This window comes from Nelumbo lutea, chromosome 1, assembly GCF_056320005.1.
Source record: "Nelumbo lutea isolate HS-2025 chromosome 1, American lotus-T2T, whole genome shotgun sequence".
Taxonomy (NCBI): Eukaryota; Viridiplantae; Streptophyta; class Magnoliopsida; order Proteales; family Nelumbonaceae; genus Nelumbo; species Nelumbo lutea.
In genome coordinates, this window is record NC_142684.1 from 197,817,707 (window position 1) to 197,844,172 (window position 26,466).

The window sequence follows — 26,466 nt, forward strand, 5'->3', positions numbered from 1 at the left end:
TCCAAGTGGATGTTAAAAATGCCTTCCTAAATTGAGACTTACAGGAAGAAGTCTACATGCAATTACCTACTAGATTTTATGATGCACAGATAGGTAAGAAGGTTTGCCGGCTGAATAAAGCCTTGTATGGACTAAAGCAGTCCTCCAGAGCTTGGTTTGATAGATTCAGACAAGCCCTTGAAAAATTCGGCTATGTACAAGCCCAGTCAGACCATACATTGTTCATTAAAAGAGTGGACTCTTCTTTGACCTTGCTTGCTGTATATGTGGATGATATTGTGGTGACAGGGAATGATAATAGTGAGATTGAGTCCCTCAAACAACTCCTTCATCAAGAGTTTGAGGTGAAAGATCTAGGTGAGCTACGATACTACTTGGGTATTGAGGTTGCTAGATCTAAACAAGGGATCTTTATTTCTCAAAGGAAGTATGTTCTAGATCTGTTAGCAGAAACTGGAAAGTTGGGTGTTAAGCCTATAGATACACCCATTGAACAGAATCACAAGATCAGTGCAGAGGGTGGAGAGCCTCTTGAAGAAAAAGCTATGTTCCAACGGCTGGTTGGAAAACTCCTATATCTTTGTCTCACACGACCAGACATCAATTATGCAGTTAGCGTTATCAGTCAACACATGCATTCAACTAGAACTATTCACCTCCTTGCAGTTGAGAGAATATTAGCATACTTGAAGAGATGTTCAGGTAGAGGTATATTAAGAAAAATGATCACATGAAGATAGAAGTCTATACAGATGCTAATTGGGCTGGGAGTGTTGATGACAGGAGGTCTACCTCTGGATATTGTGCCTTTGTAGGAAGTAACCTTGTCTCTTGGAGGAGTAAGAAACAAAGTGTTGTTTCTCGCTCTAGTGCTGAAGCTGAATATAGATCGATGGCTAATGATGTGGCTGAAATCCTATGGTTGAAGTCATTACTTGAAGAGTTGGGTATTGATTATGAGAAGCCCTTAATGTTGTATTGTGATAATCAGGCTGCTATAAATATAGCTCACAATCCGGTACAGCATGACAGAACTAAGCATATCGAAGTTGATCGACATTTTGTCAGAGAAAGGGTTTCATCTCAAGAAGTGTCTCCCGTATATCACCTCCAGCATGCAGTTCGCAGATCTTCTCACCAAGGTGGTTCCAAGGAAGAAGTTAAAGGCAGACCTATGCAAGTTGGGAATGACAAATATCTATTCCCAACTTGAGGGGGAGTGTAGAGAACACTGATGTCGACCCCATGGCTGTGGTCCCCACTGTGTTCGTATGGCAGCACAGCATGTATTCTTTGTTAGTTATGTCAGTGTTAGTTGGTAGTTATTTAGCTTTGTTGTTACAACTTGTTATTTCAGCTTTATTATTAGTTTATTTGCCATGTAAGCATTAAGGGCAATTCAGCCTTTTTCACAATTAGTAAACATATAAATATTAAGAGTGGGTCGGCAGATTTATTCTATTCGACCCTCTCTCTCCTTTTCTAAAACCCTTCGTGTGCTTCTGCTTTCTCCCTCTTTTCTTCTTCTTTTCTCCATCTGAAATCTTTCTTTTACTTTCGGATTCAAGACTGATTGTAGTCTTGATCGACTATTATGGGAAAAGCTAGATCCACACTAAACTCCATCACTAAGATGCACAGTAATGGAAGGATTTTTGACAATATGATGGGCATCAAAAAAATCAGTAGTTCAGTATTATAGAAATCTATACAAGGAGGTTTCATCAAGAAAACCCACTTTGTATGGTACTATGGTTTACACTTCAATCAAGTCTCTCAAGCCCAATAAAGGTCCCTTGAAGCCCTTTTCACTGTTGATGAGGTCGGGAAGCTACAAAAGAGCTTGATGGAACAAGGCCCAAGGATATGATGGATTTAACATGGACTTTTCAAGAGTTGTTTGATACAACCAAACCAGATCAATGGCTCTATGGAGAGATGTCTAAGCAATACTTTCATTGCCTTGGTACCAAAAAAGGGGGTGTAATTGACTTCAAGGATTTCAGAATGATCAGCCAATCTTGTGGGAAGTATATACAAGATCCTTGGCAAGATGCTTGCAATGGGTCTCAAGAAGCCGACCATCATTTCCAACATTTAAGGGGCTTTCGTTCAAGATAGAAAGATGAGCTGATTGACTCGAGGCTAAAGCCAAGAATTCTAGGGGTGCTATGTAAGCTGGACCTGGAGAAGGTTTTTGTTACGGTCCTAAATGTTAGAGTGCTTGGCTTGATGTGTTCCATCAGTCTTAAGGCTTTTGGTGTATTGGTCAAGCATGCAAAATTTGGTATTAGAGCCTACCACCACATATCAAGTTTGAATCACGGAGAGGGCTACTTCGGAGAAGGGCTACCGAGGGCAGAGTGAAAGCCACTAGAGGGAAAAAGGATACTTCGCCGAGTGTGAGTTGTCATTGAGAGGGCTACCTACTGTGAGAGGGAGAGCTGCCCAGAGTGAAGTTGTCAAGACGTCAGCTGCAGAAGCATGGTGGTATGTTACCATCCTAAATGTTAAAGTGCTTGACTTGATGTGTTCCATCAGTCTTAAGGATTTTGAAATATTGGTCAAGCATGCAACAGCTTTCCATCACATAGCTATACTACCACCTTTCAAAGAATGAATTTTGGGGTTAAATGGAGACACTGGATAAAAGTTTGTATCTCTACCCAAACCTTTTCCATTCTTCACAATGGTTCTCCCACTGGCTTTTTTGAAAGCTCTAGGAGCCTTTGGCAAGGGGACCTTCTCTCCCCTATCTTTGTTATTTGTGGCATGGATCTAGACTATACCAGGTTTGAGCATTAACATGGAAAAGAATTTCATTATCCCAGTTGGACAAGTTTCTAATATCCAAAACCTAGAAAATGTACTAGGATGAAAAATAGCTAACCTGCTAATCAGCTATCTTGGCCTCCCTCTTGGAGCAAAGGGTTCTTCTTGTGATATTTGGGAACCTATTGTTGAGAGGAGTCATAAAAACTATCTTCTTGGAAAGCCAGATATCTCTACAAAGGTGGAAAATTAACTCTTATCTAGAGTACTCTCTCGAGTGTTCCCTGCAAAAGTGGTCAACAAATTGGAAAGGCTACAAAGAGACTTCCTTTGGAATAGATGGAAAAATGACAGAAAAGTCCACCTAGTAGATTGGGATACAATCTGCTCACCTTAACTCTCTGCAGGTCTGGGTCTCCATAAAATCAAGGATATGAACTCTGCCCTTCTAAGTTCTAAGCAAATGGCTTTGGTGATTCAGCATCGAAAGCACCAGTTGAACAAGGCAATTAATTGCTGCCAAATATAGGCTTGCAGATGGTAGATGGGACACCCTCCATCCCACCAATGTTATATCAGGCCTTTATAGAAAAACATTGAAAAAGTTTGTCCTCTTTTCCTTCAAGGCACCAATTTGCATCTTGGCAATGACGCCAGGTTCAGATTTTGGTTAGATGCCTGGTGTGCTGATTGACCATTAACAGAGATGTTCCCCCTCCCTTCTCCATTCCCATTGACAAAGAAGCCCTAGTGGTGGATATGCTTTCATCTTCAGGTTCAGATGTAGATGCCTGGTGTGCTGATTGACCATTAGCAGAGATGTTCCCCCTCCCTTCTCCATTCCCATTGACAAAGAAGCCCTAGTGGTGGATATGCTTTCATCTTCAGGTTCAGATGGCCCTTGGCATCCTTAAGGTTGGTAAGTAAATGATATAGAGGATCTTCTAACCCATCTCCGTAACTTTCAGCTGGATCCAAACTCTAAAGATAGCAGATCTTGGAAATGGAGCAGCTCCGCTAACTTTACAATAAAATCCATGATACATCGTTAGATCTCCACATCCCCAGGCTTTCCCCATAAAATCATTTGGGATGGCAGAATCTCCTCCAAGATCACTTCTCATGCTTGGAATGTAGCCCTTGGGAAATCCCTAAGGCTCCATTTGGAAGGATTACATATACAAATATGTAGAGTGCAAAACCTTCTATTTTGTATGCATTTGTATAGTACATATTTGTATTTGTATTTTGTACTCTTTCCAAACTGAGCCTTTGAAAAGAGTACAAATACAAATATGTACAATGCAAATGCATACAAAATACAAGGTTTTGAACTCTACATATTCGTATTTGTAGTTGCACTCCTTGCAAACTGAGCCAAGGAAAATCTTATTAGAAGAGGCAATAAATGTTCCATCTTCTACTTGTGTTTTCTGAAACCTTGAGTTGGAGACAGCGAATCATCTTTTTCTCCATTGCCAAGTCAACTTCCAGATCTGGGCCCACTTTCTCAAATGCTTCAATATAAGTTGGGTCTTCCAAGGTCAATTTTGGAGGCCCTTCAAATCTGGCAGGTGCAAAACCTGCCTCCCCAATCTAAGGCATCTTGGTATTTACTTCCTGCAGCTGAATGGAGTCTGCTGGAACATCTCTGTAAAAGTCATTTCTTGGACAAACACTGCCACTTCTAATGCTAATATAACTCTTTGTACTTAGCACACTTTTCTGCTTGTTAATGCCCATACTTGTACAGCAGATCACTGTATAGGTATCGTTCCCTCTTTTGATCAATTAATACAATCTTAACTTAGCTTTTCTCAAAAGTAAAAAAATGGAGCACATGTAGGAGCCTAACTGAATAAGCTATTAAAGTTGGTACCTAAGACCTGAGCCTGTCTCACCATCGGCTTAATCCAAGGTATCTCTTTTTGAGATCTGATCCAACTAATTATGGTTTGGCAATCATCTTCTACCCCCATTTCTTTCATTCCCTGCATACTCATTAACTTTATCTTTGAATCAAAGCTCGCAACTTAGCCCCAAAGTGATCCCTAACCCCCCCCCCCACCACCACCTGACTCTCTCATATTTCCAAGGTAGCATCCAACAAAGTTGAGTTTCAATCTACCCAGAGTTGGGACTTTCCATAATACTGTCCTCTCCTATCTTCCAGTTTGAAATTCAGCTACTGTTTCTCACCCCCTTAGCACGTCATTAAGGGTAGCATCCTTGGAGTCATTAAGGGGAGAGACACCAGTTTTCCTGCCACCTTTGGAATGTATCACAAGTAGTAGATAATGTTCTCAAAAACACAGAAGCATGATATGAGGCACTCCACTACCTGGAGGCATGAGGCATACTAGCATGGTTCAGAACACAAAAGGTGTAAGCTGCCTCCACTATCTGGAGGCATTCCTCAACAGGTTGCCTTTGTCAAAGATAGAAACGTTATGGATAATATTGATCTTGTACAAGAGATTTTTCAGGAAACTGACAGATCTATCCAAGGGGGAAAATGTTGTGATCAAGCTCTATATGCTTAAAGCTTATGACCAATTGGATTGAAGCTTTGTTTTTGCTGTTCTATCCAAACTCAAACTCAGGTTCTTTGAGGATTGGATCTCGTTGATAAGGAAAATTGTTTGCAATTTCTGGTTCTCTGAAGTTGGAAGGCTGTTTACATGGCTATTTCAAATCTTTCAGAGGCTTACGGCAAGGAGACCCTCTGTCTCTTATTCATAATTGCTGAAGAAGTGATTAGCAGAGACCTCACCAAGTTATTCTCTGACAACCCAGGTCTTATTTATAAACTCCCAGAGGTTGTTCCCCCATCACACATTGTTTATATGCTGATGGTGCCATTACTTTCATGAACGGGGTCAAGAGATTTTTGGTGAAAGTGAGGAATTTTCTTTCAGAATATGAAGAGTGCTCAGGACAGAAAATTAACAAAAGGAAAAGCTCCCTTTATACATCCAGAAAAGTATTGGTGAATAAATCCAATCTGATCAAAACTACTCTCGGCTTTGATAGACAGCCCCTTCTTTGCAAGTATCTTGGCATTCCAATTCACAAAGGTAAGGCTTGGAGCTTTATGTTTGATGAACTCATGACAAATATTATCTCAAGGATTGGTCCTAGAAAGGCAGAAACCTTTCAGCCGGAGGTAGGCTCATTCTTTTAAAACATATTCTTTCTTCTATTCCATTATATATGTGCATGAATTTTGACCTTCTTAAAAGTACTTGGCTCACACTTGGCAAAACTATGAGACAATTTCTGTGGTCCAGCTCGGGTGAAGAAAAGTACAGCTGGGTTGCTTGGCACAAAGTTTGCAGGAGCTTGGATGAAAGGCAGTCTTTGGCATAAGAAATCTGGAGGATATAAATCAGTCTTTCAGGCTAAAATCTCTTTCGAAGGCCATCTCTGGAACTAGCTGCTGGTCAAGCTATTTTAAGGCAAAAATGACTTCAGCACTAAAAAAGAAGACAAACTACCATGGATCTTCTACTTGGAGGCAGAATTTCAAATATCTTGATCTTTTGTTCGAACACTCTTCCTGGCATATTAGAGAATGGAAACTTCTGGTTGGAGAATTGGTTCTCTCCTTCCCCTCTTATTAATATAATATGGTCTCTGACTCTTCACAAGTGGACACCTCGACTCAGATTTTTGACATTCTAGACCATAATGGTGTTTGGAACTAGGGTCCCATTGCCAACATCCTGGACACAAGGGTGCTAAGGGAAATTGAATCTTTGGGCCTCCAGATCTCGGTCGGACCAGACAAGGATATGGAAACCCAACTCTGATGGAAAGTTCAGCTGTAAAAGTGCTTGGAACATTTGTCGAACTCATCATACCCCTGTTTTCTGGAGTAAATTTGTTTGGAACAGACATATTCCCACTAAAATCTCATTTCACTGCTGGAGACTCTCAGTGGGTGACACCCCTATGTGTGATAGTATCAGTGGGTTGGGCATACGCATACCGATGGTTTCTGGGTGCAGTTGTAGAAACAGAAAAGTGGAAATCACAGATCATCTTCTAAGCTTTGGAGTTTTGGCATCCAAAGTTTGGTGCTATTTTAGTAGGTTCATGGATGTCTCTTTATTCCTTTTCTGATGGCCTTAAAACTCAAGTAAAGGAAATTACTGCTTCCATTCCATTGTTGATAATCTGAGAGATCTGGAAAGAAAGATTTACTCGCAGAACGGAGGGGAAAGCCAAGACTGCCTCCTCTATCATTTATAGAATTCACTTTTGGCTTAAGGAAATCAGCTGGAACACCCACTCTCATCCTCCAACATCAAGAGAAAACCTCATCCTACAGGTTCTATACATTAACCCCTGTCCTTGCCATAGGTCGAGAATCCATTTTGTCACTTAGCACCCTCCTCCCTCAGGTTTCAAATGTAATGTAGATGGTGCTTGCACTAGAAATCTGGAGCCGTCAGGCGGGGGTGGAATCATTAGAGATGACAAGGGGTACTTTGTCTTTGCCTTTGCCAGTTGGTATGGAATCGGTACCAATATTATAGCTGAATGTTAAGCCATTTTAGACATGGCCATTTTCTGTAGAGCACTTGGACTTTTCTCCAATACTACTGAAAGCAACTCTAAGGTAATGATTGACATTCTCAATTCTAGGGCAAAAGCTCCATGGTCTATTCTCTATTGGGTGGACTCCATAACTCATTTGTCTTCAGATATGGTGATTAATTTTGTTCATAATTTAAGAGATGGAAATGCAGTAGCTGAAGGCGACACACTATCGAAGCATGCAGTCCAAAGAGGCTCGTCGATGAATTTGATCACATTTCCTCACTTCCACGAGACTGTCATAAGTTTTATCTTGATGATCTTTTGTATATTCCAAAAATCAGATTACTGTTTTTTGGTTTTGGGGTTTTTTGAGTGGCAAGGGTGTGTTTCTTTTTTACATGGGTTTTGGGGCAAGGTAGGCCATGTCCTCCATTGTAGTTACTCAGATTATTATAGTCTGATTTATTAATAAAATTTCAAGGTGGCTACCCCTCCACTTGGAGTAAAGTTTGGGGTTAAAAAAAAAGTGTCTTGCATTTCCCTTTCCTTTGGGTTTCTTTTCTTTCCCTTTCTGCATGAAGTGCATGAGGCTTGAGGCATACACCTCAAAGGCATCAATGCCTCCCAAATACACCTCAGGGCATTTTGAGTGCTTCTCTCCTGGAGACGTGCCTCCAAGTGTACACCTCATATGCCTTTTAAAACATAGTATTAATTGTCACCTTCCAATAGAAAACCTTTACCCTGGGGAGAATGGGGCCACACCAAAGTTCTTTGACTGGGAAAGGGTTTACAACAGTAAATTGGTGAATGGTTTGAAAAAAGGAAGCAAACGAAAAAATGCCCACAAGCACCCAGCACCCATACATTTTACATATGTTTCTCATGGTTCATATAAAATGTTTAAAATTCTCACTTTTAGGAGAAATAATAGGATGTTTGAGAAGAGAGAGCAAGAAAGTTAAGAGCTTTGTTGTCAATTTACCAAAACTAAAGGTCTATCAGTTAAAATCAGATTTTATTGTGTCAAAACTGATAAGCCCAATTAGTAATAGGTCAGCTATAGGTCAATTAATTACAAACCCTGTAGTGTGGATCGGACCAAGCTTGTATGTTTTGTTATCAGTTTGGGACTGCGACTACTCTAAGTTAGCCCATACAAACCCATTGACAACCCTACTAGAAATGAAGTCATATTTGACATGTCTAATGATAGGGAATGAACAGAAGGAATAAATTTCCAGAGACATTGCAAATCACCTTAGTGGCCAAACTAGGATCCTTGTCATTCCAATTTAGTCCATACTTGCTTTAATTGTTAGAATGCCATAGAGCTTGATTCTCAACAGGGAATCCCCAATGCCATTCCCCATGTCCTTATCCAGTCCCTCCAAACCCAATCCCTCACACCCTTTTCCTTAGACATATTAGTCCAAGTAATAAGATGGTCTTTCTTAGAATCTCCAAGCTCCTAAAGAAAGTCTTTCTTGGTAATAAAATAAAATTTATTAAAGGAAAAAAGAAAGCCTTCATAATCCTTTCAATTTTGATAACTCATTTCATTAAGGTCTAAAAGATAGAAAATACAACAAGAGGCCAGAAAGGTTGATTAATAAGGATAATTTCATCTCTCAAAAGATGCACTTTTCTTCTAAGAAGGCCAATTTTTTAGAGAACATTTTCACCAGTCACTGGAAGAGATGGCCCTAGGATTACCCCATGGAGGTAAACTAAGCATTTCAATGAACAGGAAATAAGGGCATATCCAAGAACATCTCCTCTCTCTAACTCAACGATACCAATGGTTCCCACACGCTCTCTTTCCAGTTACGTTAGATGTCTCATAGGGAATGTTGTAAGGGCTATACAGTTTATGGGTGTGTATGATTAGCATTCCTCATAAAGGAATGCCAGTGGCATGGTCATTTAGCTAGGGGTGCAACTTGGACCAGGTTAGCCTGAACTGTTCAGTTAGGGTTGAGGCTTTGGCAACCAAACTAACCCAACTGAACCCAACATATGTATGTAATATGTGTATCAACAATTTCAAATTTTGAAGACTAAGATTTTTTTAGTCCAAGTGTGTATCATAAATATTTTACTCATTTGTCCTCATAAATATATACTAATGGCTCAAGCTAGTTAACCTTAATAGACTAATCCCAAGTCTAAGAAGTGAGAACATTTTTCTTTAAAAGCAAGATCAAGTGAAGACCTTAAAACAAGAAATGACAACCAACAAAACATGGATTTAGGCTTTGCATTTCATGCTTCATGCATGCCATGGATAACACCACTAGAATTGCTCAGAAAAGAAATACTAGAGATTTTGCTTCAGTTTTATCCTTAATTGCACATTAATTAAAACATATCCAGCCATCAAGAAACATTCAAGAAGTGAAACACTAAAAGTGAAGAACTTTATTACTACATATTTCTCAAGTAACAATACATCAAGTAACTGACGAGCAAAACATTCACCTTATGCCCTTTCAGTTGCATAACTTTCAAAACCTCCTTAACTGAACCATCCTTTGAATATACAATCTCCCAAACCTAGCAAAATTAAGTTGACAGCAAAAAACAACTTTTAGTTGACAAAATTTAGTTCTTTATTTAAACAAGTATAACTGTCACAGCATTAACATGAAATCCTAAAACTGTTTGCCAATTGGGTAGTAACCACATAGCATGCAATTAGGTAATCCTTCAACGAAGACAGAAAAACAATAAACAAAATGAAAAAAAAAACAAATGTACCAAATGTTCCCATGACGATTCTTTTTCTGTTCTTTTGGGGAAAAGGTAAGGTGTGCATTAAATAAGAAAAAAAAAAGAGAATGTACAAGGGATTGCTACTCCATGTAAAAGAGCCAAAAGGAAAAGCCAATGCGACCCAAGCCAAACCTGGCCCAAGCTAGGAAAGCCAAAAAAAAAAAAAAAAAGAACAGAACAGAACAGACCAGCCCCCAACCTGATAAAGACAACCCCCTAAAGAGGACCGGTTCAGCCCTACCCGGGCCACATACAATTACAACAAAACTTACACTGAAACCTTTCTTTCCCTGCTCCCTATTTCCCTACCACAGGTGCTGCTAGCACCTTTCTTGGGTGCTTCATACACCACCTTTCCATTGAAATCCGCTAAATGCTTTGCTTTTCTGTATCTGGGAAGGCAACCCAAACTCTTTTAAGACCATTCCGAGTCAGTGACTCAGTGCTAAGCTCAGATACAGGTTGATCTACCTCCCTTGAGCACTTCAACTTTGAAATGGCATGTGCTTCTTGATCCATCAATCCTTTAGATCTCAAAAGATCATGTGCAGAAGCTTCTCCTAGGAACAAGATTGCCATACATGAGCCAAAGTCCGCCAAAGCCTCCACTCATTGCTTCACGGGATTAAGGGAGCAATTAACCCCATTAGGGGCTTTATCACATACACACACTGAACCAGTGTTTAAAGGAGCTCAAGAGAATGTGCCAGGTCCCTAAATTTCCAAGGGCACTTCTTTCACCAGAAGAGGCCCACTGTCTGAAAGACTACCCTCCTTGAAAACACAGGTGATGTGTGCGCAGGCTACACATCATTTCTATTGTTTTATACAAGGTTTGGATGATAATTTTCATGATTTCTTACCCTAATGGAGAATGATTTCAGGAAATCAAGAGTGTGGAACAGCTTAGGGGGAAGATAGCATAAAGATATGCTCAGAGGGCGAATAGGGAAACAATTCGGCCCATCTAGAAGAAAGGCCCAGCCGAGAAACACCAAGGAGAGCACTTTCGGCCCATAAAGAAGCAAAGCCCAATGCTACACTCTATGGGGGACACCAAGGAGAGAGCCCAGCCGAAACTCTCCAAGGGAAGCCTTTCGGCCCACCAAAGTGGGCGGCCCAACTGCAGCCGAAGTTGCAGCCCAAGGGGAAGCTCCTAAAGGTGGCTACCTTTTAGAAGAGAGAGGACTGAAGAGAAGGGTATAAAAGGAGAAGAAAAAGGGGAGAAAAGGGTTCAAACCCCCAAAAGGAGAATTGGAGAAGAAAGGTGCAAGAGAAGAAAGAGGAGAAGAACTAGAGGAAGAAGGAGGTTGCTGAATACGAATTGGAGGAGAAGCACATCAAGGAGATCGAAGATTGAAGCAAGAACTCTAGGTTGTCTTCTTCTTTGGTTTTGCGCAATTGGTAACCAAATTCAGCTAGGGTTTCATGGAATTTTGTCAATTAATCTTTCTTTCTTGCTAGTATTCGAACCATGTTTGATGATGATTCAAATCTATAATTAATTCTCTTAGGTTATTCGATTCATTGGATTCATTGGATTCATTCTTGGTGTTTCTTGGATTGCTTGAATTGCTTGAGAAAGAATTTAGGTAATCAGATCTGCTAATCAAGAAACCGAATCTAATGCATCTTAGAGATAATTTGTATGGTTCGGTTGGTGATCATTCAGATCTGAATTGATGCCCTTCGACTTTCTTGTTCCAATTTCATTGAATAACTTAGTGGTTTAATTGCTGGACCAAATCTGCTAGTGTTCACATACAGCTCTTCTTCCCATTGCATGAAAGTGGTTTGATCCGAACTGATTAGGATAGCTTGCTAGTTAGGAATTAGGATTTTGATTTGTTTAATAATTCAGTTTATCAAATAACAAATGGCTGATTCATTACTAGTAGTTGTTGGATCAGTCCTCGTGGGAACGATACTCTGCTCATCATTGTATTACTTGATCAGCTAGTGCACTTGCTAGTGTAATCTATACGCATCAAGTTTTTGGCACCGTTGCCAGGGACTGATCACAACAATATTAGGAACCATCTGTCATTGTTAATTTGATTTTGTACATTATGTTTATGATATGTGTGTATTAGTCTCTCTATGACTTTGACTTGTACAGTTTATGACACGTAAAAGTGAAAAGGAGAGCATCACCTACGATCCCGAGATTGGAAGAACTCTTCGTCGCCGCCTTAGAGCTTCTAAGCAAGTGAGAGCTGAAATTGAAGAGATGGCCGAACCAAGAACCATGATGGATTTTGCCAAACCAACCCTCACCGAGGCAGCCTCAAGCACTGTAAGACCAGCAATAGCTGCCAACAACTTTGAGATCAAACCAGCCATCATTCAGATGATACAGAATACAGTTCAGTTCTGCGGCTTGGCTCATGAAGATCCAAACACTCACATCGCCAACTTCTTGGAAATCTGTGATACATTCAAGCACAATGAAGTTTGTGATGATGCGGTGAGGCTCAGATTGTTCCCGTTCTCATTGAAGGACAAAGCCAAGACTTGGTTGAATTCTTTACCGACTGGATCGATAGCAACATGGGATGAAATGGCTAACCGCTTCCTATCCAAGTATTTTCCTCCGTCCAGGACAGCAAAGATGAGGAATGATATCACCACCTTTTATCAGCAGGATGGGGAGTCATGGGAGCGTTACAAAGAATTACTAAGGAAGGTCCCTCAACATGGACTTCCCGTATGGTTGCAAGTTCAAACATTTTACAATGGGTTGACCGAAGCCAATAAGACAATTATGGATGTTGCAGCTAGGGGATCCATTAATAACAAGACCCCTAAAGTTGCCCATGCACTCATAGAGGAGATGGCTGCTAACAACTACCAATGGCATTCCGAGAGAGCCCAAGTTAGGAGACAGTCCGAACTTCACAATGTGGACACCTATACAGCCCTATCTGCGCAAATCGGTGCACTCAGCAAGAAGATAGATGAGATGCAGATAGCAGTCATGCATGTTTAGACCATGACTTGTGAATGGTGTGGGGGAGGTCACATCAGCATTGAATGTCAAGTTGGAAATCAGTTTGTGCAGTCCCTCGAGTAGGTAGTTTTGTTGGTAATTTGCAAAAGGCAACAAGGCAATCAGTACCCTCAAGCCTTTAACCCCGGATGGAGGAATCACCCGAATCAGTCTTGGCAAAATCAAATTGCAGTGAAACCCTTCCCCCAGAATTTCAATCAGCCAGAAAAGAAAACTAAACTAGAGGAACTGATGACCAAGTTCATAGCAAGTACAGAAATGAGATTTCAGAACCAAGAAGCATCAATCAAGAACTTGGAGAATCAAGTAGGGTAGTTGGCATAGATGATATCGGCTAGAGTACAGGCACTTTACCGAGCAACACTGAGGCAAATCCAAGAGAGCAAGTGCAGGCCATTACTTTGAGAAGTGGTAGGGAGCTGCAAGAGGTGGAGAAGAAAGCAAGGTGGGTGCAACCCTAGAAACCGAAAAGAAGGAGGAAGAGCAATCTGAACCAAAGAAGAGAAAAATCAACAGCCACAAGTACCATTTCCCAATAGGCTTAAGCAACACAAATTGGAAAAAGAATTTGGTAAGTTTCTTGAAATTTTTAAGAGTTTACATATTAACATTCCTTTTGCTGATGCTTTAGCCCAGATGCCACATTATGCAAAGTTCTTGAAGGAGATGTTGGCAAACAAAAGGAAACTGGGAGATGTGGCTACAGTTGCGCTAAATGAAGAATGTTCAGCAATCCTCCTCAATAAGCTGCCCCAGAAACTGAAAGATCCAGGGAGTTTCACTATTTCTTGCACTATAGGCAATTTGAAAATTAATAAGGCATTGTGTGATTTAGGAGCTAGTATAAACTTGATGCCATATTCGGTTTTTAAGAAATTAGGGTTGGGAGAACCCCAACCCACTAGAGTTGCATTGCAGTTAGCTGATAGATCCATGAAGCATCCTAGGGGAATCATAGAAGATGTACTTGTTAAAGTAGACAATTTAATTTTTCTAGTTGATTTCATTGTGCTAGACATGCAAGAGGATGTTGATGTCCCTCTTATCCTAGGGTGACCTTTCCTAGTTACGGGGAAGGCAATGATTGATGTCCAACAAGGGCAACTCAGCCTTAGGATTCAAGATGAGGAAACCATTTTTAAAATGTCTGATGCTATGAAACATGAACCTTCTAGTGATGACTCTTGTTACATGATTGATGTTATTGATTATGCGGTTGATGGTTGCTTTCAGGTTAGCAGGTTGGCCGATCCCCTTGAGCTATGCATACAAGAAGGAGAAGCTATAAGGGGAGAAAATGAAGAGATTCAAAGCATGGCAGCATGCCTGAATGCCAATCCACAGTTTCAAGGAAAAGGGTTCCTCAAGTTGGAGAGCTTGGACAGACCGCCAATGCCAGAATGCAAGCCTTCAATCAAAGAGCCACCCACCATTGAGCTAAAGCAACTCCCACTGCATTTGGAGTATGCTTTCTTAGAGGCACCACCAGCACTACCGGTGATCATATGAGCAGCCTTGACCCAATTGCAAAAAGAAAAACTGTTGCAAGAGTTACGGGAACACAAGATAGCTTTGGCTTGGAAGGTAACAGACATCAAGGGCATCAACCCATCTATATGTACGCATAAAATTTTGATGGAAGATGGAAGCAAGCCCTCGGTTCAGCCCCAAAGACACCTGAACCCGAATATGAAAGAGGTGGTGAAGGCAAAAGTCATCAAGCTGCTAGATGCTGGTATCATTTATCCGATCTCTAATAGCTCATGGGTGAGCCCCGTGCAAGTAGTGCCGAAGAAAGGTGGCATGAATGTAGTATCGAATGCAAGGAATGAACTCATACCGACTAGGACCGTCATCGGGTGGCGAGTGTGCATTGATTACAGAAAATTGAATGAAGCCACACGCAAGGATCATTTCCCTCACCCCTTCATCAACCAAATGCTAGAGAGGCTGGCCGGACATGAGTATTATTGTTTATTGGATGGGTATTCAGGTTATAATCAAATTCTGATTTCACCGGAAAATCAGGAGAAGACCACCTTCACTTGCCCCTACGGTACCTTTGCCTATAGGAGGATGCCATTCGGGTTATGCAATGCTCCAGCAACTTTTCAGAGGTGTATGATGGCAATATTTTCTGATATGGTTGAAAAGTTTATGGAGGTCTTCATGGATGATTTCTCAATCTTTGGCTCTTCCTTTGATGCATGTTTGAACAACTTGGAGAAGGTACTAAAGCGGTGCAAGGACACACATCTAGTGCTGAATTGGGAGAAGTGCCATTTCATGGTGCAAGAAGGCATTGTGCTTGGACATAAGATTTCACAAAGAGGTATTGAGGTTGACAAAGCTAAAGTGGAGACAATTGAGAAGTTTCCACCACCAACATCCATCCGATCTGTGAGAAGCTTCTTGGGACATGCCGGGTTCTACAGAAGATTCATCAAGGATTTCTCCAAGATAGCTAAGTCGTTGTCCAATCTGCTTCAAAAAGATGTGCCCTTCGAGTTCACAAACAAATGCCTACAAGCGTTCAACATCCTGAAGGACAAGCTGATCAATGCCCCAATCATTATAGCACTGGATTGGACACTTCCTTTTCAACTGATGTGTGATGCGAGTGATTCAGCAGTGAGAGTTATTCTAGGGCAAAGAATGAATAAACACTTTCAACCGATCTATTATGCTAGCAGAACCTTGAATGGAGCTCAACAGAATTACACCACAACAGAAAAGGAACTACTAACAGTAATCTTTGCTTTTGATAAGTTTCATTCATATCTGATTTTGTCCAAGGTCATTGTGTATACAGATCACTCGGCATTAAGACACCTACTCACAAAGAAGGATGCAAAACCAAGATTGATTTGGTGGATCCTATTGTTGCAAGAGTTTGATGTTGAGATCCGTGACAAGGGTACCAAGAACCTAGTTGTTGATCATTCCGGGTTAGAGAATGCGGATTTAGAAGGGAAGACAATCAGCACCAACCGAGAGGAGTTTCCGGACGAGCAACTCTACTCCATTTAGGTAGATGCATCACCTTGGTATGCTGATTTTGCAAATTATCTTGTTAGACATGTTATCCCTCCTAGTCTTTCATATCAGCAGAGGAAGAAATTCTTCTCTGATGTGAAACACTATTTGTGGGACGACCCCTTTTTGTACAAACTATGTGCAGATCAGATCATACGGAGGTGTGTCCCCAAGAAGGAGATGGAGTCGGTGCTCCGGTACTTCCATAATAGGGAAGCGGGAGGCCACTTCGAAGCCAACCGCACTGCAGCCAAGGTTTTGCAATCAGGTTTCTATTGGCCAACCTTGTTCAAGGATGCTCACAGGTATGTGTCCGCAAGTGACTAGTGCCAGAGGACAGGTAATATCTCCCAACAGAATGAAATGCCCCTCACCAATATTTTAATTTGTGAAATTTTTTATGAATGCGGTATAGACTTCATGGGACCCTTCCCGAATTCTTTTGGCAATAAGTACATCCTAGTTGCTGTTGAGTATGTGTCCAAATGGGTGGAAGCCATGGCTTTACCCACAAATGACTCTAGGAGGGTAGTACACTTCCTTAAAAAGCTATTCACCCGATTCGGCACACCTCGAGCTATAATTAGTGATAGAGGAACTCATTTCTGCAACACCCAATTTGAGCGGCTGATGCAAAAATATGGTGTTACACATAAATTAGCAACCCCATATCACCCTCAAACTAGTGGCCAAGTCGAATTAGCTAATAGGGAACTCAAAAGAATTTTGGAGAAGATGGTAGACTCCTCTAGGAAGGACTGGGAAATCAAGCTAGATGATGCATTGTGGGCATATCGGACTGCATATAAAACACCCATCGGCATGTCCCCATATGGGTTAGTTTTTGGTAAGGCATGTCATTTACAGGTTGAGCTGAAACATAAGGCATATTGGGCACTGAAGTTATTAAATTTTGATTCACAGGCCACAGGAGCAGAGAGACAACTACAGCTGAATGAGATGGATGAATTCAGACTTGCAGCCTATGAGAATGCCAAGATCTACAAGGAGAGAACTAAACGATGGCATGATAAGAACTTGTTGAGACGTAATTTTCATGTGGGCCAGAAAGTGTTATTGTATAATTCACGTCTCCGATTGTTTCCGGGCAAACTGAAATCGAGATGGTCTGGACCCTTCACCATCTCACAAATTTTCCCACATGGAGCCGTAGAGGTCACTCACCCGACACAAGGCACATTTAAGGTCAATGGTCAGCGCCTCAAACCATATATAATGGGTGGAACATTGCCTACTTCATCCATTGTATACCTAGACGATTGTTGATCCTACTGGGAGGTCGAGCTTCAGATAGAAAACAAGCGCTTATTGGGAGGCAACCCAATGCGGATAAGTAATTTTTTTTTCTTCTTGCTAATTGTTCTTTGTCTGCTTGTCTTTTTCGGTAGTAATCAGCTTTCTTGGTTTGGTAGATTGCTGCTCTGTCCGTGTTTGTCAGTCTCTTCTCCTAGTTTCTTGTGGTTCTTAACAGCTAGAGGTTACAAACAAAGGAGCCATTCCAAAGTTCAGAATGCTCTTCAAGGAAGTCCTCTAAACCCCTTTTATTACTTGATAATGCTCTTCAGGAAAATACCTTCATTGCTGAATTAATCTTCACATTCTATCACTAGGAACATTGAGGGCAATGTTCATGTTAAGTGTGGGGGAGTTAGGTCGTAGCTATACACCTCAATCACCCCAATACATACATGCATTGATAGGCCAAATAAACTGAAAATTCCCTCAAGATTATTGATCTTTATGAGGTGAATTCCAGGAGGTAATACGATGAGTTGAAGGAAATCACTGTAAGTGTTAGAATTCATTCTTGTGCATGATCCAAATTTATCACAATGCATGAGGTTAAGGAAGTCGAATAGGACTTTCATCACGACCAGCCCTAACTCTCTTCATGTGTATAATGCACTTGATTGAAATCTTAATGATCATTCAAACTAGTAGTCCACACCTGAACTGTTGATGCACAAAGTTCAGCAATTGCAAAAAAAAAAAAAAAAAAAAAAAAAAAAAAAAAAAAAAAAAAAAGAGAAGAAAAAAGGACAAAGTCCAAATGATTCCGTTGTCATGAACTGAATAGTAAAACTAGTGGTTTATGACATGAGTTCATTCCCAACTCCGCTATTCCAAGCTGAATAGTAAAACTAGCAACTTGGAATATGAGTATTGTTATTTGCCTCTATCTTGTGACTAGTGTGAGATGGAGCATAAAATGCACTCACAACAAAAAAAAAAAGAGTAAAAAAAAAAAGAAAGAAGAAAGTGACCAGTGTGAGATGGAGAATAAAATGCATTCACCACAAAAAAAGGGAAAGAAAAGAATTTGGTGACGGTTGAGGTTCAAGGGGACAAAATATGGTTGAACATTCAATAAGGTGCATTGAGAGACTTGAGACCAAGCTCAAAGTAAGGGTTAATATTGGCGATCAAGGAGCTAATATACATATTGAACGGAAGTGAATGTTGGAGCATGAAGAATCTCATGTTCTCCCCTTCTTTTGCTCTTTTGTATGTGGTAAGAATGGCTAATCATGGGAATGAATCAGAATACTTATGCAGGTTTCCCGACCACTTAATGCATTCTCATCCTAAAATTCATCCGATAGATGGTAATAATCTTGGGGGTTGATCAGTTTATTGCTGATATCTTTGCTTGAGGACAAGCAAAAGTTTAAGTGTGAAGGAGTTTGATGTGTGCGCAGGCTACACATCATTTCTATTGTTTTATACAAGGTTTGGATGATAATTTCATGATTTCTTACCCTAATGGAGAATGATTTTAGGAAATCAAGAGTATGGAACAGCTTAGGGGGAAGATAGCATAAAGACATGCTCAGAGGGCAAATAAGGAAACAATTCGGCCCATCTAGAAGAAAGGCCCAGCCGAGAAATACCAAGGAGAGCGCTTTTGGCCCATAAAGAAGCAAAGCCCAATGCTACACTCTATAGGGGACACCAAGGAGAAAACCCAGCCGAAACTCTCCAAGGGAAACCTTTCGGCCCACCAAAGTGGGCGGCCCAACTGCGGCCAAAGTTGCAGCCCAAAGGGAAGCTCCTAAAGGCGGCTACCTTTTAGAAGAGAGGACTGAAAAGAAGGGTATAAAAGGAGAAGAAAAAGGGGAAAAAAGGGTTCGAACCCCCAAAAGGAGAATTGGAGAAGAAAGGCGCGAGAGAAGAACTAGAGGAAGAAGGAGGTTGCTGAATACGAATTGGAGGAGAAGCACATCAAGGAGATCGAAGATTGAAGCAAGAACTCTAGGTTGTCTTCTTCTTTGGTTTTGCGCAATTGGTAACCAAATTCAGCTAGGATTTCATGGAATTTTGTCAATTCATCTTTCTTTCTTGCTAGTATTCGAACCATGTTTGATGATGATTCAAATCTGTAATTAATTCTCTTAGGTTATTCGATTGGTTGGATTCATTCTTGGTGTTTCTTGATTAGGGTTTCAATTGCTAGAATAATCTTGGCCGAAATGTTCTTAGTTCTTGGATTGCTTGAATTGCTTGAGAAAGAATTTAGATAATCAGATCTGCTAATCAAGAAACCGAATCTAATGCATCTTAGAGATAATTTGTATGGTTCGGTTGGTGATCATTCAGTTCTGAATTGATGTCCTTCGAATTTCTTGTTCTTAATGCGTCCATGGGGATTAAATTCTTGATAGAGATATAAGAATTGTCACCCATAGATAGGGTGAGCTGTGCTCGAGAGAGGCTGCTCGTGCCATTAGGGTTTCACCAAAGCATGGCTGAATTCCAATTCAATGGGATAACTTAGTGGTTTAATTGCTGGACCGAATCTGGTAGTGTTCACATACATCTCTTCTTCCCATTGCATGAAAGTGGTTTGATCCGATCTGATTAGGATAGCTTACTAGTTAGGAATTAGGATTTTGATTTGTTTAATAATTCAGTTTATCATATAACAAATGGCTGATTCATTACTAGTAGTTGTTGGATCAATCCTCGTGGGACTACTCATCATTGTATTACTTGATCGGCTAGTGCACTTGCTAGTGTAATCTATACGCATCAACAGGCATCCTCAGTTGCTTCATGAACACAGCAGATTAGAGGTCACCCTTGGGGGTCCATAGTCAATGACCAAAGAATAGCCATTTAAAAGCTTTTCAAGAAAAGCTGACAAATCCTTTGTGGTATAATGCATGGAAAAAGGCTTGAAGATCAAGAGCTTAGAGGGTCCTTTATAACAGCCCTTAAGTTTCAAAGGTTGAGAAGCATAGGCTTGGAATTTTTCTAGGCCCATGTTGTTCTTCAGACAGTCCCAAATGGAGTGAACAGGAAGATCAAGCAGGCCTTGGACTATAGGCCCACCCTAGAAGCTCTAACCTTGGACCACAGGTCCACATAAGGTAGAAAGAGAAGGGTCCAAACCAAAAGCTTGACCTGCCTTGGAGAAAATGTTTGGACCACTCCTCCCCACCCATGTCTCCATCTGAAGAAGATTGAAATTCAAATTTTCAAAAGTTCACAAAACATCCAACTAGTGCCAACCTAGATTCATCTCTGCCTATTGCCACCTAAAATGAGGTTACAGCAGCTACCGAAGTACTTGCCAGCAGCTAGTCCCCGTACCTATTTCCCTAGATAGCCTCTCAATCCCTCTTTCCATTCATAGAAGTAGAACTACCAAACCTAAATCCCTATCTTCTCTTCCTGCAATGTCTTCTCCTCTTTTTGTTTTCAATGGTGGCAAGTCGTTGGCTACCATCTTCAACCTCAAGTTTCTTGAAGGATTTTTGCACTAACTTGAGAACTCACTCAGACAAGCCATCTACGTAGTCATGGTGCCCAGTCTCAGTCGTAAGACTCGTAACCCTTGCAAGCACTTGACCGGGAAAGATTCAACCTTTCCGACCACTGACCTGAGGAGCCAAACCCTCAACCACTATATGTGGAGGGTAATGTTCCCCCACTAGCTATCAGTTCCATAGCCCTTGGAAATTTGGCTAGAGCTCTACTCCAAATAAACCATCAAATGTACAACCCAACACCTTCTAGGACAAATTTGCCTCATCCACTGCAACAAACCCTCCCTAGCTGTCACCAGCTGGGAGGCACTGGTTGACTGTATGAAAGAAGTAAAGCTAGAAGGACATATATTTCTAAGAAGTTGATGAAAATGGGAAGAAATTGCATTTCTTTCTCAAGGATGTTCTATCACTAAAACTTTAAAGAAATTAGGATTAATTGTATCAGACAAGAATCTGGTGGTTTTTTAAGAGAGTAAACATTTAAATCAAATTAACAAAGAGATGTGAAAAATATAGCTTGAAATGACATAGCAAATACTACTGCCAGTAGGGCATAAATATAATAACATGGTTGTGCATGGTAACCTGTTAGTCACCAACCATTTTATACAACTAGTTGCAGGTATCAAAATAAAGAAGTGATTGATATCTAAGCCAATTACTCATTCTTTGATAAGAAAGGTGAGAATTAAATAAAATACTTGTAATACTTTCTAAAGAATATGCTTAAAAGGACTATAAATATCCCCAATATCATCCAATTCCTTACGGGAAGATCTTGCCAGGGGAGAAATTGTATAAAGTGTATCATGGAGAGAGATTCTTCCAGAGCAGGAAAATTTTTTGTGAGGCACTAGTGATATAACTTAGTTTTGGTTGTGCCTTGAGGTTTTCAGGTCTTCCCCCAATCCTGGGACTAGATTATTGTACTGTTTCTTACTTTCTCTTTTCTGTTAGACATGTAATAGCTTGGCTTGTTTGTACAAGTTTCACAACTTGACCTTTATATAACACATCCATGTACCATGTAAAAGTAATACATCCAGTTATATAAGACTGAATGATTTATGTCCAATTTGGATATGAGTTACAAATACCAAAACACATACTTTTTACCTGTAAACAAGTTAGTGCAATCATGCTAGATAAGTAGATAACAGCTCCATGAATGAATAAAGGGTACAAAATTTGCAAGTGAAGCATGCATTGTTGTTATTTAAATGTCTCTGAACTTCTGAAGTGGGAATGTTTACATAAACAACCAGAAAACAAACTGATGCATTGTTCTACAACTAATAAGTCTAATAGAGCATTGAGAGATTATGTGAAAATAAAGGCCCCGTTTGGCACGTCTTTCTGTGTGGGCTGTCAGCTGTTTAGAAGCCCAACAGCCCGTATTTTGGTCTTTTCCCATTTGGTTGGGAAAAGATCTAGCCGCCAAAAGATGATGCCCCGAAAAGACGCATGAAGCCCATTTGGGCTACTTTCAGGAAGCTCCAAATGGAGCTTTCCAACTTTTTCATCATGTCTTCACATGGAAAGATGCACAGGAAAACACGCCTCAACCAAACGGTCTTCAGGCTGCTAAGATCTTAATGCAAAAACTCACACCATCTTTTGGCTGTCAGGTCTGCCAAATGATCTTTCAAAAAAGACTTGTCAAACAGCACCAAAATAAACCAACTCCAGAACTGTGTATATAACCATTGCATACATCCCACTTTGTCCTGAAATCCGGTTATCACTCATACAAAAACTACAGATATAACTTACTTTCACATCTGCAGTAAATGCTGCAGCAGCAATAAAACGTCCATTTGGAGATATAGTAGCCATGTTGTTTTTGAGCTGATTTGTGTCAACATTCCCAAATATCTTCCCACTCATTGCATGCCAAAGTATAATATCAGTACCTGAAAATTTAAAAAAAAACCCTTAAATTAATAGTTGAAATGAGAGTAGACGAAAAGAAGAATCCCCAAATCCCAAGGAACCAAACAATTGTTCTCCAATAATTATCCAAGAACAATGAATGGGGATGGTAATACAAATCTTTTTCATGCAATAGCAAACAGAAGAAAGAAAAGCTTTGTGGCCAATTTGGAAGTGAATGGGGAGATGACCTACAACCAAGAAAAGACTGCTAGAGCTGTTCTGGACCTTTTCAAGTCTATTTATCAAAGGTAATTGAATGATAGACTAAAAGTGGAGGGGATAGAAGGGCCTTCTTTGGATGTTAGTTCCAAAAAAGTTAGATGCTATTCAACCTAGAGACTTCATGTCTATTAGTTTGGTGACTAGTATCTATTGCTAAGGTCTTGTCTCTTAGGTTAAAACCTATCCTCCCCTACTTAAAAAGTCATCTTCAAGTGGTCTTCATTCAAGCAAGTCAAATCACTGCTCAAATCTTGATAGCCAATGAATGTGTGGAAGAATCGAGAAGATCTAGGAAGAAAGGGATTGTATGTGAGCTTGATTTTGAAAAGACCTATGATTTTGTGAATTAGTCATTTCTTTTAGACATAATGAAATTGTGTGGTTTTGGGGACATGTAGTGCAAATGGATACAAGGTTGCCTGAAAACTTGCTGCTATTTAATTCTGGTAAATGGGGTGGTTAAGGATTTTTTTCCTGGCTTGTAGGGGACTGAGACAGTGTGATCATCTCTCCCCTTTCTTTTTCACCTTGATAGCTGATACCTTTAGTAGGATGATCCCCTTAGCTGATAGGTAAGAGATTTTCAAGGGTTAGAGAGTTGGTAGGAATAATACGATAGCAACCCATCTCTAGTTTGCATATGACCTAACCATTTTCTATGAGAATGATGGCATTAAGCAGGTGAAAAACATTAAATGTTTGGTGAAACCAATTTTTTAAAAAATGCAAGGCGGAAAAAAAGCGCAAGGACCATTTTGCGCCTGAGGCACGAGGCGCATGCCTTTTTGAAGCAAGGCAAAAAAATGCAAAAAATGGTAAAAAAAATAAAAAAACAAAATATTAAAAATACTAAACACGATATTAATTAAAAATATAAACTTAAATTTTAAAATAAATGTTTTAAAAAACATATTATCTCAAACTAAATAAATAAATATAACATGTAAAACATATGTAAAATGGAATTTTAAAAATAAAATCAAGCAAAACATATAAAACATATTCAAGCATGCAAAACTCTTAATCTCTGTATTTTTTTTTCCCGATTGCATTACTTCAAATAGCTAATGTGATGTTAAACATTATGCATTCCTAATTCTTTAAGCTACAAACATGCCCCTTGAGGCAAGCCCAAACAAGTCCACATCAAGGTCTTAAATTCTTAATTCCTATAAAAAAGAGCAAGGCAATATCCTAAAATGCACCTCGCCTGTGCACCTAGGTGCACCTCAAGAATGCCTTTTAAATCATTGGGTGAAACTGTTTGAGAAGCCTTCAAATTTGAGAATTAATTTGGAGAAAAGTTGTATGGCAAGGGTGAACTCGGATGGTACAGTCTTAGAATCATTTGCAATTTCCCTAGGGATTGTTCCCCTCTTCTTGACCTATGAAATACTTAGACATGCCCCTAAGGAGAGTAGGTTTTAGAGTCCTATCTTAGAAGGGTATGTTAAAAGGTTGGCAATGTCAAAGAGAAATTATATCTCTTTGGGGGGTAGAATAATGTTGATTAGATCCACCCTTGCAAATCTATTAGTCTATTACCTCTCTGTGTTAAGGCACCAATTACGCAGATACCAAAGCTAAAGAAAATCATGAAGGGTTTCTTATGGGAGCCAACTAGCCGAGTGAAAGGAAAAAAGATCATTTAGTAAAAAGGGAGATTGTTTGCAGAATGAATGAACAAGAGAGGTTAGGAATAGGTAATGTTGCTGAGAAGAACAAGTATCTTCTAGGTAAATGGTTGTGAAGGTGTCCTAATGAGAGGGAGAGATTATGGTATAAGGTGGTGGAGAGTATTCATGATCATGGTAGGTCAGATAATAGCTGGAATGCTAAGATATCCTAACGGGCTACCTTGACCTTATCCTTCCTCAATTTATCAATTTGGTTAGGTACAATGCTTGTTTTGGGAATAAACATTTATTTTAGGAAGATGTGTGGGTTGGGAATGTCATGCTTAAGGATATTTTTCCTTGTATGCTAATTCATTGTTTAAAAAAGAGCCAATTGTGAAGTTTGTTTCCTCTATGTGTCATGTTAATGGTATTCTTTCTTTTCTTCTTTGTGTTTCTCTCCTTCCCCTCCGGTTTCCATTCAAAGGAAATTTGGTGCAGGCCTATTCCCCTGGAATTAGTCCTTTTTTTTTTGACAGTCCCTAGAATTAGTGCATTTTGTTGGGAAGTTTTTTTATGGTAATTCAATTGAGGGCCTACAAGAATGAAGGCCTCTTCTTTGCTTTTCTCTGACTGGTTTTTGTAAAGCTAATGGGCAAAGTTGTTAGCACCTACTAATCTCCTATCCATCTACTGCAGGTATTTGGGAAAGGTTTTTCTCTTTATTTGGGTGCAGGTGGACTCTACCTCTAGAGTTACACAAGTTGTTCAGTCGTTCAACTTTTAGATGGCCAAAGAGGAGAGGTAGAATCCTGTGGAGATGTGTCAGGGCAGCTTTGGTTTGGACCACTTGGGAAGAAAGAAATGCTAGAATTTTCCTTCAAAGGGAAAGAAATGTGGAAGTGATGATGGAAAGCATAGTAACAACAGTGATTCATTGGGTGAAAACTTTGGACACCTCACATTTCTCCTTTGATGATATCTGGTTGTTAGTGGCAACAAGCTCTTCAAAGAAGGAAAAAAACTATCTCGCAATGGCCACCACCTCAAGAAGATTTCATCAAGCTTAACTTTGATGAGAGTAGTCAAGGCAATCTAAGGCCCTCAAGTATAGGGGGTGTAGAAGATCAAGACTGTAATCAGTCTTGAATCCTAAAAGGTTTTAGGTTTGTAAAACAAAAGAGAAGATGAGAGAAAATGAGTGAATAGAAGAGAAGCAAGAGAACACAAGTTGCTGAAAGGAGGGACAGATTCTAACAGATCTGTCGCCGCCACTCTCTTAATATTTATAGGTTTATGTTTAGTACATGATGAAAGGACACATCTGCCCTTGGTACTTACATAATAAAGAAAGTAAATAAAACTGAAATAAATAACAGCTGAATTAGCAAACTGACTCAAACCAACACTACTATAACTGAAACAAATACTGCTGTCCTACAAACACAGTGGGGACCACTGCAGTGGGGCCCACATCAGTGTTCTCTACACTCCCCCTCAAGTTGGGAGTAGATATCTATCATGCCCAACTTGGATAGGTCTGTCTCTAACTTCTTCCTTGGTACAGCCTTGGTGAGGATATCCGCAAGCTGCATATTGGATGTGATGTACGGAAGACACACTTCTTGTGATATAACTCTTTCTCGCACAAAATGTCGATCAACTTCGATATGTTTGGTTTTGTCATTCTGCACTGGATTATGTGCTATATTAATGGCTGCTTGATTATCACAATATAGCATCAGAGGCTTCTCATACTCAA

General features: G+C 40.1%; 1 protein-coding gene across 2 annotated transcripts in view; it reads right to left on the reverse strand.

Annotated features, from left to right (window-relative positions):
• LOC148880242 (uncharacterized) overlaps window positions 1–26,466 on the reverse strand; it is a 93,431-nt gene that overhangs the window by 41,494 nt on the left and 25,471 nt on the right. For both annotated transcript variants that reach the window (XM_088962108.1, XM_088962107.1), the window contains exons 5-6: window positions 22,705–22,844; window positions 9,799–9,873 (exon numbers count right to left, since the gene is read on the reverse strand). In XM_088962108.1, coding sequence (XP_088818234.1) covers window positions 9,799–9,873; window positions 22,705–22,844 — 215 coding nt within the window. The remainder of the gene's footprint in view (window positions 1–9,798; window positions 9,874–22,704; window positions 22,845–26,466) is intronic.